Below are 14,140 nucleotides of genomic sequence, written 5' to 3'. Positions count from 1 at the left end.
CTATTGGAGTAACCAACAGATAATCCTTCTGCAGTTAGCATTCATGTGGTGTAATTATAAGTATCAAACACAGACTGGCCACAAAATGATAAGCCCTGCTATACATTAAGGGATGCAATGCAGAGAATTAAGGAGGAGGGAATGGAAACTGCAATTCCAGGGTGATGCTCAGTCTGTTAGATGGACCGCTCTCTTTATCAGGGTGAAACAAAATAATTTGCTTCACTCCTCCAGCCTACAAACGTGATAATGACCCTATTAATCAACCAGACTGGTAACCCCTTAAAGGATGTGCTGGACGCAGCTCGTGAGTTAGGAGAGCTTGTAGATTGGATGAGCTGAGAAATCCTTGAGGTCTGAAGGTCGCACAGCTAATAACAGTATCTAGGGGAGAGTTTTTTTTATGGCATTGCTGAAGGATGGTGTCAACAAAGGACATATATGGGATAGATACCAAGAGACTGTGAGATGTATTGCAAGCAAGGGCTGGACAGAAAGGAGGGGAGCAGAAAGGTGAATAAGCAGGATAACAAACTAGTGAATTGGTGCAGGTCACAGATGCAGAAGGAAGGAAAAGAGGGAGAAAAGTGTTTATCTGAGGGGGGGGGGGGGGGAAGGAGGACGATTTGAATACTGACTGGTTGATTGAGGAAAACAGGAGGGGGGGGGGGGGGGAGAACTTGACTTGGGCAAAAGTCAACAGGTTAAAATCAGATTAGAAAATAAATCAAACTCCGGCACATGGAATGGGCTCGCAAAGATAACAGACCCCATGTTGATTTAGAAATTCACTGGAAACAAAAATGTTCAAGGGGTTAGGTCCTTGGTGGACACCGGAACGGAGGTCTCTTCAATATTTGGAAATCAAAGCAGGTCAGCACTACCCCATCAGGTCGGGTGGAAAGCAAACCCCCACAGTGCAGACTATTGTTCAAATGAAAATAGGGAGAACGCCTAAAAGAATACAGTTTTGACTGTCAATTCCCAGAATATACACTAGGAGGGACACATTTTGAAGGGGGTGACTTTATACTTGGATAAAGGTTATCAATTTGGATCAAAGTGACACCTTTCAACGGCAGCAGTGAGGGTGGGTCATATAAAGATACTCCCAGTGAAAGTGCCTCCAGCCACCAAAGTGATTCCCTTGAAACTGTACCAAATCCTGTGAGGGCATGAGGAGATACGACTATCCAGGATTTGATAGAGGCAGGTGTGGTGGCACCAGTCACTACTGAGTGGAATGGTCCTTTGTGGCTTATAAACAAAACGGATGGGCGCTGTAGAATGACCATCGAGAATTGAGCAAATATGCGCCTCCTTTGACTGCTGCGTCCCCAACACCATCACTTTGATTGAGAGGATACAAAAACATAAAGGGACCTGTTATGCAACCACTGATATTGCTAATGCCTTTTTCCTAATACCATTGGCCCCTGAAAGTTGGGGACAATTAATTTTCTTGTGGAACGGAAGATCGTTTAAGATGTTGTCTTTGCCTAAGGGGTATGTACACAGCCCCACCGTCTGTCACCGGCTGGTGGCAGAACACCTCGATGAAGTACCTGTCATTCCAGGGGTGCAGTTGTCTATATCAGTGATGTGGTGATTCAGGGAGAAACACAAGAACAGGTGCAGACTTAGTTGGACAGAGTTGTGGAACATTTGTAAAGCAAAGGGTGGATGATCAATCCAGATAAGATGCAAGGACCCTCTCAAAATGTGACGTTTCTAGGAATTTAGGGGAATCTGGGACATGGGGAGGTATTGCCGCAGGCAAAACAAAAGTTACTAGAATTTGCCACACCCTGTAATAAACTAGATTGTTTGGTTTTTGGAAACAACATATGCCTCACTTGAGTCAGATTTTGGCCCTTTTGTAAAAAGTGACTTGAAAGAAGCATGAGTTTGAATGGGGAGAGCAGCAGCAGCAGCAGCAGTGTGTGTTTGAATTGGCAAAGGAGGCAATTGAACAGGCGTTAGACTTATGGCCAGTACAGAAAGGAGACATTGAGATGCATGTAACTGCTCAGGGAATAATATGCAAATTGTATGTGTCAATCTGGGACCGGAGATCCCAATAATGAAGTGCATGATGAGTTCACCCAAAACTTACCGGACAGGACATGCACAGGAAGCAAGTGTGATTAAATAGAAATATGTATGTATGTATGTATGTATGTATGTATGTATATATATATATATATATATATAGGATAGGGCCCAAGTGGAACCAGCAGGAGCAGCGGCCCTACATGAAAGGGTGGCACCAGCACCAATGCAGGATGATGAGATGATGTTGGAGGTGCCAGAGATACCTCACCCGTGAGGTGAGGTGAGCCTTTGAATCCTTGTCCCCGGAGGATAGGAAGCATGTTTGGTTCACAGATGGTTTAGCCAAGTACACGAGGGGCCAAAAGACATTGAAAGGCAGTGTTATATAACCCAGACACCCAGCAGCTGCTCTTCACTACAGGAGAAGGGAGGAGTAGTCAATACGCAGGATTATATGCTGTATATCAAGCGTTGAAACAGGAACTTCCTGGGACATGTACATCTATGCTGATTCTTGGTCAGTCGCCAAAGGGTTAGCCACCTGGTTTCCCACATGGCATGCACTTAATTTGCAAATATATTCCAAGGAGTTGTGGGGCAAAGAATTGTGACAGGAAATTAGGGAAATGCTAGAGCAAAGTACTGTTACTGTGTATCATGTAGATGCCCACTGTTCCACTGATTCACTAGAACAATGGTTCAATTGCTTTGCAGACAACAAAGCCAAAATCTCAGAGGCATAAGTGGCAACGCAGGATTCTGACTTGGTTGAGTTGGCTAAATGGTTGCACCAGAAATGTGGACGCCTAGGAGAGAAGGCCACTAACAGGTGGGCAGAGATTAGAGGGATGCAAAGTCCTCTAGATATAATCAAAACTGCCATAATGCAGAGACCTATTTGTCAATACACACAACAAAGATCTGTCCCGCAAACTGTTGAAGGTCAGTTGCGGAGAGGGAAGTCGCCGAGGCCGATATCCCAAATTTATTACATTGGGCCACTACCGAATAGTCACGGGTGTAAATACACTTGCACTGTGGTGGACACTTACTCTGGATATCTGATTGCGTTTCCATGCAAACGTGCTACTCAATTCTAAACTATCAAAACATTGGACTTGTTAATGTTGTATTAGGGAGTCCCACTGCAAGTCGTAAGTGGCATGGGGTCACATTATGAAGGTATATTGGTGCAAGACTATTGTTCACAACACGATATTGAGTGGATTTATCATACTCCATAAGCTGCAGGATTGATTGAGAGAATGAACGGTTTACTAAAAAGCCCAATTGCGAAAACTAGTATACAGTACTCTGAAAAATTGGAGAGATCATTTGAATGACGCCTTGTTGATACTTAATAATAGACCCTTGACAAACACAGAAACATCATTAATGTGCATGCTAACCCATCATTACAGCTACAACCCCATGTTGCCACAAACACTGTCCAGTTTGGGAGACAAAAATGGGAGCCTTAGCTCCTGACCGAGCCACATCAGATTCTGCAGGTCATGATTTGCATGCTTTGAGCAAGTAGCTGCCTAGAGGCTCTGCGCCTATGGCAGCGTTTGGCAAATCATGGAATTTCCCTGATGGCCTGTCAACTGGCAGGATCCCTTAACATTAAGGCACGCTAACTCAGAAGGCATCCTCTCGCACAGCATGAGTGGTCCCTGCATCTAGTAGCACAGCATATCTTTGCACAGTGAGAAGCTGTACTAATTTGGTTCTGCCCTTTTTAGTTGACCAAGAGTTTTCTCTTATGACTGCTGGATTTTGAACTTCTCACTACCTGAATCTCTCAATTATTTCAGGATAATTTGACTGAACTTGTTTACGGTCAGTGTCTGCCTTCTAAGATAAGGCCACTGCTGCATAACTCCACTTTTACACAGTTCAGCATGATGCGAAACGGGAGTAAAGCATACATGCAAATTATTTTTGCAGTTCCCCAGCACATTTTTTCAGAGAAAACTTAAGGTGCCATGTTTGATTGTCCCAGAATGCTATGTAGGAGGGTTTGGGACTTGGGTGTAGGGATGTTGTGGTAGTCTAGGACTGTCAGGGGTGCATGACATCTAGAGCTTTCCAGCCCTGCATAAAAACATTAACACAAGAGACAGTTGAGAACATGAGAGATGGAGTATGTATCAGCTGACAAATGTTATTTGTGTGTATGATCATACTTGTCTCTTTTACAAATCATGTTATGAGGTGTCTGTGTGCTAGCTGTTTTGTGTGGTCCCACATTGGGAGAGTGCGAGTGGGGTTGGGAGGGACCGAAAGCCCCCAGCCCTGAGGTGATTGACCAACTGCAATGATTGACATCTCTACTGCACTAAACGCACAATGTTTGGACTTATCTGGCACAAACTGTGCTTAACCAATTGGATTTCTGCTTGACAAATATGAAAAGTACAGTTGATGTTACTTCAGTGTCTAGTTGCTATACCAACTTCTGCCAGTGCTTTGTTGTAAATCTTTAATGCCACCAACAAGAATGGAGTGGTGAAAGAAAGTGGCAGTGGTGTGTTGACAAACTTAACACACTATTGCTGGTTTTGCAAAGAGACAAAGGATGAAAAATGGGACAACAACTCAACTTGCGACACTTAGAAAATTGGAAAATGTGCTCAAATGTTCCTTGAAGCAACAACGGAATGTTCTCAAGAGATCCCGTGGGATCAACAAGCACTGTCAGCAAAAAAACTAAACATTTAGAAATTTCACCAACATGTCTTGTGAACACATTGTGACAGCCGGTAGTCACATCATGTATGTCAAACTAGCGGCAGGGTAGTTGTTCGCTTGTGGAAATACCACCTATCTGTACATTCCTGCTAATATAACTGGAGGACCATGTGCTTTTATGCGGTTAGGACTTCTGATGTTTCCATTTCACTTGATATTACATACTCCAAACACAAGGGAAGCAGTTCAATTAAGCAAAGACTGCGACTCTGAAATTCAGTTATCTAAATCCGAGTATGTGAGCTTAAGTATTTCTGTAGGAGGAGTTCCAGGATCAGCTGTTGTTAATACTCAAGTTATTAACAAATTAGCATGTTTGATGGTCAAGAAAATTAAGCATACCTCGATTGCTTTAGCAGAGTTATTATTAGATGTACGAGGCACCAGAAAAGAGGCACTGCAAAACAGGGCAACCATTGACTATTTACTGTTAAAACATGACCACAGTTGCTCAGAATTTGAGGGTATGTGCTGCTTTAACATGTCAGATCACTCTAAATCCATCCAAACTCACAAGCCCTACATGAATTAATGAAGGGAGTGAAGCAAGCTGTAGACCGAGTGGTTGGACTGGTTATTTTGTTGGCGTCCTGATTTAGGTCAACTTTGGCCACAGCAAGCTTGTTTTCCACACAGAACATGTTTGTAACCCTGTGCTGGTGAGAAAAGCCCACAGTGTTGGAACACAACATGGGGGATGTGGACAGTAGACATGAGAGCCTGAGCCTAGGAATGTTTTCATCAAGGAAAAGTACAGCTCCTCTGTCTCTAAAATGTGCATTGGGGCAAGGCATGATTCTTTGCATGTTTTCGACGCAGACAGAGTACAGCCAGTGCTTGAATTTCATATTTTATAACTGAAGGGAGGGGGAGATTGCTAGAATCTTCCTCTTGAGTTTAATTAAGGTATATAAGGTGGGGAAACATGGCAGTGAGGTAGAAGGAGCTCACCTGCACCTAGACGCACGATTCAGGGAAAAAAATATCCCATGTTGGGAAGACATCCTGACTCAGCCATTCAGGGTTCCTCGACTTGATGCTGGCAAGGATGAAGAATTCAACCCCCATGGTGATGCATTTTAATTCTTAATTATCTGGCATGATTATTTATATTTTCACTGTTGATATATTGCACGTTTGATCCCTTGTCCTTCACCATTGTTTTTTACGGTGCGCAGTGCTCCTCCCAGGTTGTCTCTGCGAGGCTGAACACCTATCAGCGTGGTCCACACAGCCCCCATAAGCCTCCACAGTCTACCTCTGCCCACCAGTAATGAGGTGGGTGTCGCTATTCACTCCTTCAGTTAGAGAAATCACCCCAGGTGCAGACCCTCGATCCTTCAGGGCCAACAAGGCCCTACATCGAGCTCCCAGCACATTCCTCCCTCGCCAGGGGAGGGTAGATGAAAGGCTATATCGCCAGACCACACCCCAGTGGCAGGTGTCCAGTCATCATGACGCCCTGGTCCGCCAAAGCGTCCCAGCTCCTCTGATGTTATAAAGGTAGTGGCACTTCCCTCTACTCCAGCTCCCGTAGGGCCCCCACAATCCTGTATTTGCTTCCAGCCCCCAACCTGCGGGCTCCACAATCCTAGGGCAATCGCTCACCAGTGTGTTTGCTGCTTGTTAAGAGGCCTATGTCCCCAACAGTGCAGCATGTCCTGTGAGGGGGGGAGGATAGTTGACCTTCTCAATCTGCTTCATAATGTACAGGCCTGGCAATCCTTACAGGCCAGAGGGGAAGGAGGTGCTGTCTCACCTTGCCATCGCTTCGCACTGCAAGGAGGCTCCACAGGCCATCAGCCGCTGTTCCTGTCTACAGGGCAGTTCTGCTTCTTGACATCTGGGGCCCCCAGACGTGCCCTCCTCAGGTCGACCACCACCACCACTGCCTGCTCAGCTTCGCGGCCAGTCTCTCTGCCACCGTGAGTCAGCACCTTACCAGGCTGGATTGCCTCACATAAGCAGGCCGGGCAAGAGGAAAACTACTATGTAGACAGAATTCAGAATGCTATATCTGCAAATAAGGAATTTTATAAAATTCTCAACTAATTTCAAAAAACCTAAATGAATGGGAGGAACACATTCCATTACTCAAGAATTGACAGACAAACTGGCAAATCATCACACAACCAAAGCGCACATTGAACTCCTATTTAAAACAAAGGAAAACCACCAGCCTATTGCCAAAAAAAAAAACCAGCCTCTGCACTTCTTAAAACAAATTTCACAAAGTGAATTTATGGATCTGGTCAAAGCAAGCAGGCCTTCTGGCTGTTCTTCTGATCCTTGTCTGCCACACATATTCAAGGACATTCTTTTATCATCAATAATTCTTTAACTACGGTAATCTTTTGTCAAGACCTTATAAAGGCATTCATTAGCCCATTATTAAAGAAAACAAACCTGGATGGCCCCAAAAACTACAGACAATTATAAATGGACCTTTGCTGGGCAAACAGATAGAGCAGAGTTCGCCCAGATGTCACAGTTCATTGAAGATAACTCCATGCTTTCAAACTACCAAACTGGATTCCGCCCTGGAAGAGGCACTGACTTCTTCACCATCTGGGATGATCTTAAAAACACAATAGACAGCAACGGAGTTGCTGCACTACTTCTCCTGGACTTCTCAGCTGCCTTTGTATTAGGGTGTCATGGTCAACTGTTTCAAAGTCGGTGAAGCTGGCATTTAGGGACAGCTCTTAACTGGGTCACATCTTAACTTCAAAACAGAACAAATGTCATCCATACTCCCACTTTCTCATCTAAACCCTGCTTCACAAAAGCAGGGGTCCCTCAAGGCTCAACTATCTTAGCCATGCTTTTCAACATCTAAATCATGTCATTACCAGCAGTGAATTTCAACTCGCATGCTACAACTATGCAGATGATACATACTCCTTAAACTGGAATGCTCCAAAGACATTGCAAGCTCCCAAATATTCAGGTGCCTGAAGCCATTGGTCAGTGGATGACATGGAGCTAACTCAATCTATATGCTTCAAAAACAAGTACTCACATGTGACGATTTGAAAAATTATGACCCATTCTGCGTTTGGACTGACAATCTGGGACCACCTCCTAAAAGTATCTAAGGAAGTTACAAACCCTGGAATTACCATGGACTCCAAGTCAACAATGAATGCTTAAGTGGACAAATTAATAAGGTCAAGCTTCATCATCATGAAAACTTTGACGCATCTTCCCCCACCTCAGATTTCCACACAAGGTACAGGCTGCCATCTGTCTTCTACTATCTAAACTGGATTCTGCCAATGGTCTCTGCCATTGATCATCTCTATCTACTATGAAGAAACTAAGCATTTAGCACTTGGCTGCCAGACTTCTCCTACATGTAAAGCTACACGCCCATATCTCCCCTGCCTTGAGGGACCTGCATTGGTTACCGGTTGCAAGAAGATCCACCTTCAAGCTGCTTTGCATCACCCACAAAGCAATACATGGAACAGGACTGCTTTTCATCCGGAATAAAAACACAAAATATGTTTAGCAAAGAAACCTCCGCTCAAGATTGGCACCCTGCCTCAAAACATCGCCGTACAAGAAAAAGCCAATAGATGGTACATCTTTCTCTCATTCATCAGTCCCCCAATATAAGATCCATGCGTACCTATCTTATCTTCAGAGGACTATTCAAGAGTTGGCTCTTTCCTACATAACCATCATACTCAAACAGCAATGGACTGCATATCCCTGTTAATGCAAACCTTTATAATTTTACTATGTGTACATATCTAGATGTGTACATATCTAGATGTGTATATTTCTTTGTTCAAATGGGTATATATATTTTTTTCATTTTAAAATACATACATACGTTTTAGCCTGTTAACAAATGTATATTTTACTTGCAGTTAACTGTTTATATGTGAGTATTTATATATTGTATGTGTATTCTACCCTTAACATGTTCATAGATCTTTGCATAGTTTCTTTATTAGCTGTTTGATTAGATGCTTACGTTTATTTTTTATTTTTTTAATCTGCCGCAATAGGTAAATATTATCTTAACTGTTTATCTACCAACATTTCACTATTGAAATATTGAGGGAACAATTTTTTTTTTTCAAAGTACACAATTATTAACTTCAAATACTGCAACTCTTAAGTCTGTGTTTATGGGATACAGCTTAAATCTCAATATTGTATATGCCTTACACATATATTCCTTTACTATGTAATAATATAGCTATATATCAATTACTTTAGTCCTACTGTACAAGAGGAAAAAATAGTCTCAAAAGCTTTACTGTCAAACCACCACCCTATACCTCTACCAATCTATTCACTATCTCCTCTCTGACTCATTGCAAACCCATTCTACTACAATGAGCTCCAAAATAACTCTTCTTAGACTCTTCCCTCCTGACTCGCCCCAAACCTCAGTTTACTACTATGATCTCCCAAGCAACCCTACTAAATTCTCCCTCATTTATCTCTCCTTTAACTCGTACCAAACCTCATTTTTCTACAAAGATCTCCCCAATCCCTTTCTACAGACTCTTCCCCCTCCTTCATCTCTCCTTTACTCATCCTAAACCTCATCCTGCTACTATGATCTCAGAGTTAACACTTTTGGATTCTTCTCTCCTCTATACCACCAATATTCTATTCAATCCAAATAACAGACTTGCGTCCTCCGCTCAAATTAAATCCTACCTTCCCATTATACTGTACTCGTATTCCCCTTTACTAATCCACTATCCTTTTGGGCTCCATAGTAGCCTGCAACACACTGAAAAGCTCTTTGACACCACGTCAGGTGTGTTGTTAATACAAGGAAAACGGAGGCAACATAGAACACATTTTGTCAGCTGCAAACTACTCTGACCATATTTAGATAGATCTCAAGCCACCTCAGTATGATCTTTAAAACTTGCATCCTGGGTTTCTTGCAGTCATAGATTCCTCTCTCAGCTTCTTAAAGGAACCTTGTAAACCTATTACTGACTAAACGTTGCATAATTAAATTGAAATCAGCCAACCAAATCCCCTTCCACACATGGTGGCTATAGATCTCATACACTCATGGTGCACGCAATACCCATATCTATTAAATCGAAAATCCGAACAACTCCCTCAGACTATGGAACGCTATAGATTTACACAACAAATAAATTCTCCATAGTCTCCGCCTCTCCTCCCATCTGATCCATTAGACAGCTATCAACGTTTATATTCCACCAATGACTGGACATCTGCTAATCCTTGTGATGCTCTACCCCTTTTTCCAATGTCTCCCTTTCTCTATTTTCTGTACTCTCACTAGCTAAAATATCAAGCGTGTGCTGATCACCTCCTACATGGACACATTGAAATGCTTTCTTAACCCCTCAAGGTTATTATATAAATGTACTCTCCCTCATTTTGTGTTCTATTACTATACTTTATGTAGTATAACTAATAAAAGTATACTCTAACATACTTTGTACTTAATGTCTATAGTCCATTATCTTTTTAATATACTTACCATTATCCGCTACTGTACCTTTTTCTCCTCTACATGTCTATCTTTACGTACAGTTTTAAAAAAAAATAAACCTATTGAGAATTTTTTATTTACTCTTTAAAATAAATATATATATATATATATATATATCACACACATATACGCTACAGGTACGTTTCCCCATCCCTGCGCAGTGGACTTGTGCTTCAAGCCTTCCTAGGTTAATATGAAAACCATATATTTGGATTCATGATTATCAATGTGTAAAAGTTATTTACTGTGCTATTGGCATTTTCTGTAGAGTGTTCCTACCATTATTAAGGCAGAGTATCACTAGACAGCAGTTCAAAACTTAACACAAAAACAAATTAGGTATAAGGGCAAACTGCGTGAAATTTGGAAAGGTTTTAAAATCTCCCTTCCCTCCTCCTGTTTAGCTGTGTGGCCCAAATGCATGAAAGTTATTTCCTTTATGCTTGAAGCGCTAACTCTCTTTGATTTGAGGTCCGGCTAATCTACTTGCCTCCGAGAAACCACCTGTCTTCAGATCCTGTTAATTGTGTTCCTATGCTTTCCCCAGTGAGTCAGCAACTTAATTCAAGTTAGCAGTTTCACCTAGCAAGAGTGTATCTTTTTTATTTTTTTAAATTTATTTCTTTAGCTTGCACGTTACAAGGTGACTGAAGGTCAGGACTAAACAAAGGTGTTTCACGATTGGAGCCTATTGTTAACTCTGGTGGCTGTCACAAGTGAAAGCCTTGCTGACTTATATCCTTTTTTACCTTTTGCAGTTGGTGGGCCTCTTGCTGATTGGAGTGGCGGCCTGGGGCAAGGGCTTCGGCATAGTCTCCAGTATTACCATAATCGGCGGTGTGATAGCTATTGGCGTCTTCTTGCTTCTCATCTCCATTGTAGGGCTCATCGGAGCTGCCAACCACCACCAAGTCATGCTTTTCATGGTATCCTTTACTGTTGCAACCAAAGTGCTCTGAAACTGTTATTGGATGAGGTGCCTGATATCAGACTTGAATTGATGTGCACTGCCTTTCAATAACTGAATTTGTAAGAAACTGTTTTCTTTCTTAGAGGATAGCTCAATTATTAAATTTATATATATATTTATATATATTTATATATATGTGTGTGTGTGTGTGTGTGTGTGTGTGTATGTGTATGTGTATGTGTATGTGCGTTAGTCACAGGTTCCATCCAGTCCCTGTTTGAATGATTACTTTTCTTTCTTATTATGGTACTGTTGGATAATAACACCATTCATTAATTAGGTGATGGGTAGGATTGTGCACTTCATTAATGGCCTATATAATTTACATTTGATGAAGTATAACTTTACTTACAACACCTCAGGAGAATTTAGCACCTAAAGGGATGCAGACCATTATCTGTGCCTTTTATCTACAAGCATGAAGACCAGGTTTGTAGGTTCATTCTGATTTAGTAACAAAGTTGAAATACTAAATACACTCAAGATGAGTGTTGTGTGTGTGTCTGTGTATATATGTATATATGTATGTGTATATGTGTGTGTGTGTGTGTGTGTATATGTATATATATATATATATATATATATATTTTTTTTTGTAATCAATGAAATAGCGAAGTTTGGTTCTGTATGATAACAAACCTCCTACAATGGTTTGCATGTAATACACAAGTCCCAGTTTAGAATACTGACTAGGCAACTTTCATAGTTCAGCGCTTGATCAGATGATTAGTCTAAAGTTAGTCAGTAACTCAAATTCTTAAACTCTACTAGTTTGCACGATCAGTGAAACTCCATTCTTTGTATCTTTATGCAGCTGAACCATGTTCCTGAGCGGGGGTGATGGATTGTGCCCAAGAAAGGTAACCACTTTCAAAGGATGTGCATAGCCCATGGTGCCTTGCCTGTTTTTTCGTCCTCTAATATGAGGCTGAAAGATCAAGCATTTACTGTGTTCTCAAAAGGTATCTGGGTCACCAGCACAAAGAAGGCATCTGGAAAGGGGCTTACTACGTGGAGCAGAGAAATCCCAATACCAAAGATAGTACACTTTCTAATTGAGAAGTTTTGGATCAAATATATTTGAGGCCTTCTGAGGCTGTTGGAGATCTAGTTAAACTGGCTGATAAAAAGGTACACATAGGATAATAGTGTACATATGGTGTCACACATTCACATTAGTTTTCATGTACTAGTTGGCAAAGATTTGTTTTCATCTGCTTTATCGCATTCTGAAGACTAAGACTAGCCTGGGACTTTTATCAAGCTTTGTGTAGTTTGCAAAAAATTCAATGTGTTGCACTGTTCCATATAGCTGGAAGTCTCCAAGGCACCAAATTGTTGCATTTGTTGTCCCCAATCAGCCTTGTGGAATATAAGTAAATTCTTGAAGCAGATGACTTATCCAGTCAGGATATTTTGCTACAAAATGGCCCCAAAATTCTGTCACAGTTTGATTGTAAACAGCTACTTTTTATTAATAGTTCTGATTACGTTTTGTTTGTAGACCTCTGCTGATATGTCTTCTCTTATACCTCCGTTTGGTGCTGCAGGCAGTCTGGATCAAAGAGCAATCCTTTCTGTGTTCCAGAGAGTGGCTGTTTGGCTTGTTGTTCTTGTAGGAAGGCTTGATGTAGGAGTGGCCTGACAAAATGGTCTTGAGGTAGACTCTGTCAGATGCGATCATCACCCTTCAAAAAGAGCAGGTGGCAGCTGCAGGCTGTTTGCCTGTACGTTTGTTGACTCCGATGGATTCCAAAGCATGAGTACCCACCTTTCTGCCTGTCAGGCTTGTTGTGGTTTGGGGTAATTGCACACTGGGATACATCCTGCCAGTCATCTGTCACAGTGCATCTCATGTTAGCTATTGCAAGGCTGATACTGAAGGTTGTTTGAGAATTTAAGCAGAGAAACCAAGGATTGAGTGCCTCTGTAGACAGTCGGCTAAGGTAGAATAGAGGACAGGGCAGTAACTTCGTTTGGAACAAGAAAATTCCATCTGACCGCCTCAAACTGCCAGTCATCAACAGAGTTGTTCAGCCGTAGCCTCAAAGTGTTGTACTTACACACAGATGGATGTCTCCTGCCTCATAGTGTCATGTCTGCAAGCTTGTGGAATTCTTATAGCCCAACACCCAGGACATATTGTTTGGGGTCAGGGGACAACCAGTTTTCATATTTATTGTCCTTGTGACAAGGAGTCCCTACCCCCTGCAGTACAAACCCTTTAGGTTTTAGTTTACAGTACAACATTATGGATCAGGGAAAGGTAATGCCTACAGGTAACATTTGTGTCCATATGTTCATGATTTTCAAACTTGTATTTATGGTTCACTAATGCAAAGCCTTTATTAGTAGGTTTTGTGCGCTATGGAAATGTTGTAAGCTTGGACTGCACTATTAGTAGTTCCAATATAAAAATGCGTGCCACGTTGACAGAGTTTAACAAGATGAGGCTACGTATAACACTTCCACAATGCTCTCTGATTAGATGCAAATATTTGCAGAAACTTGATAGGAAGATTGAGGATTCTTAGCTTTCAAAATCAAAATGTTCATTAAAACTAGGAAAAAAATGTTTTGCTAACCTACTGTGAAATGTCAGGTGCCATTTCTTTGAAGCATCATTTATTAAAATGTGTTAATGCAGGCTAGTATTGCCAAAATTGTTTTCATGATGAAAAAAATCAGTGTCGCCAATTTCAACATGACTGTGGGGAAACCTGAAAATAAGTATTGGCAAACACAGTGGGTTTGACAGGGATAGATAGCCTTTTGGTTTTGTCAATGCGTGTCTTGTTTTGACATGGTTTTTGTAAAACTTTTTTGTTGTGGGAGTTGTTGGGTCCTTTTTATCA

At 41.6% G+C, this 14,140-nt stretch overlaps 1 protein-coding gene across 2 annotated transcripts in view; it reads left to right on the top strand.

Moving 5' to 3' along the window:
- The window catches only part of TSPAN31 (tetraspanin 31), a 155,448-nt gene that overhangs the window by 51,732 nt on the left and 89,576 nt on the right, over positions 1–14,140 (top strand). Inside the window, exon 2 of one of the 2 annotated variants that reach the window (XM_069230928.1) lies at positions 11,074–11,241. The exons of the other annotated variant lie outside the window; for it this stretch is intronic. Coding sequence (XP_069087029.1) covers positions 11,074–11,241 — 168 coding nt within the window. The remainder of the gene's footprint in view (positions 1–11,073; positions 11,242–14,140) is intronic. 2 annotated transcript variants of the gene reach the window in all.

The sequence above is a fragment of the Pleurodeles waltl genome, chromosome 4_2 (genome assembly GCF_031143425.1).
Source record: "Pleurodeles waltl isolate 20211129_DDA chromosome 4_2, aPleWal1.hap1.20221129, whole genome shotgun sequence".
NCBI lineage: Eukaryota > Metazoa > Chordata > Amphibia > Caudata > Salamandridae > Pleurodeles > Pleurodeles waltl.
This window is presented reverse-complemented; position numbering and strand designations above follow the sequence as displayed.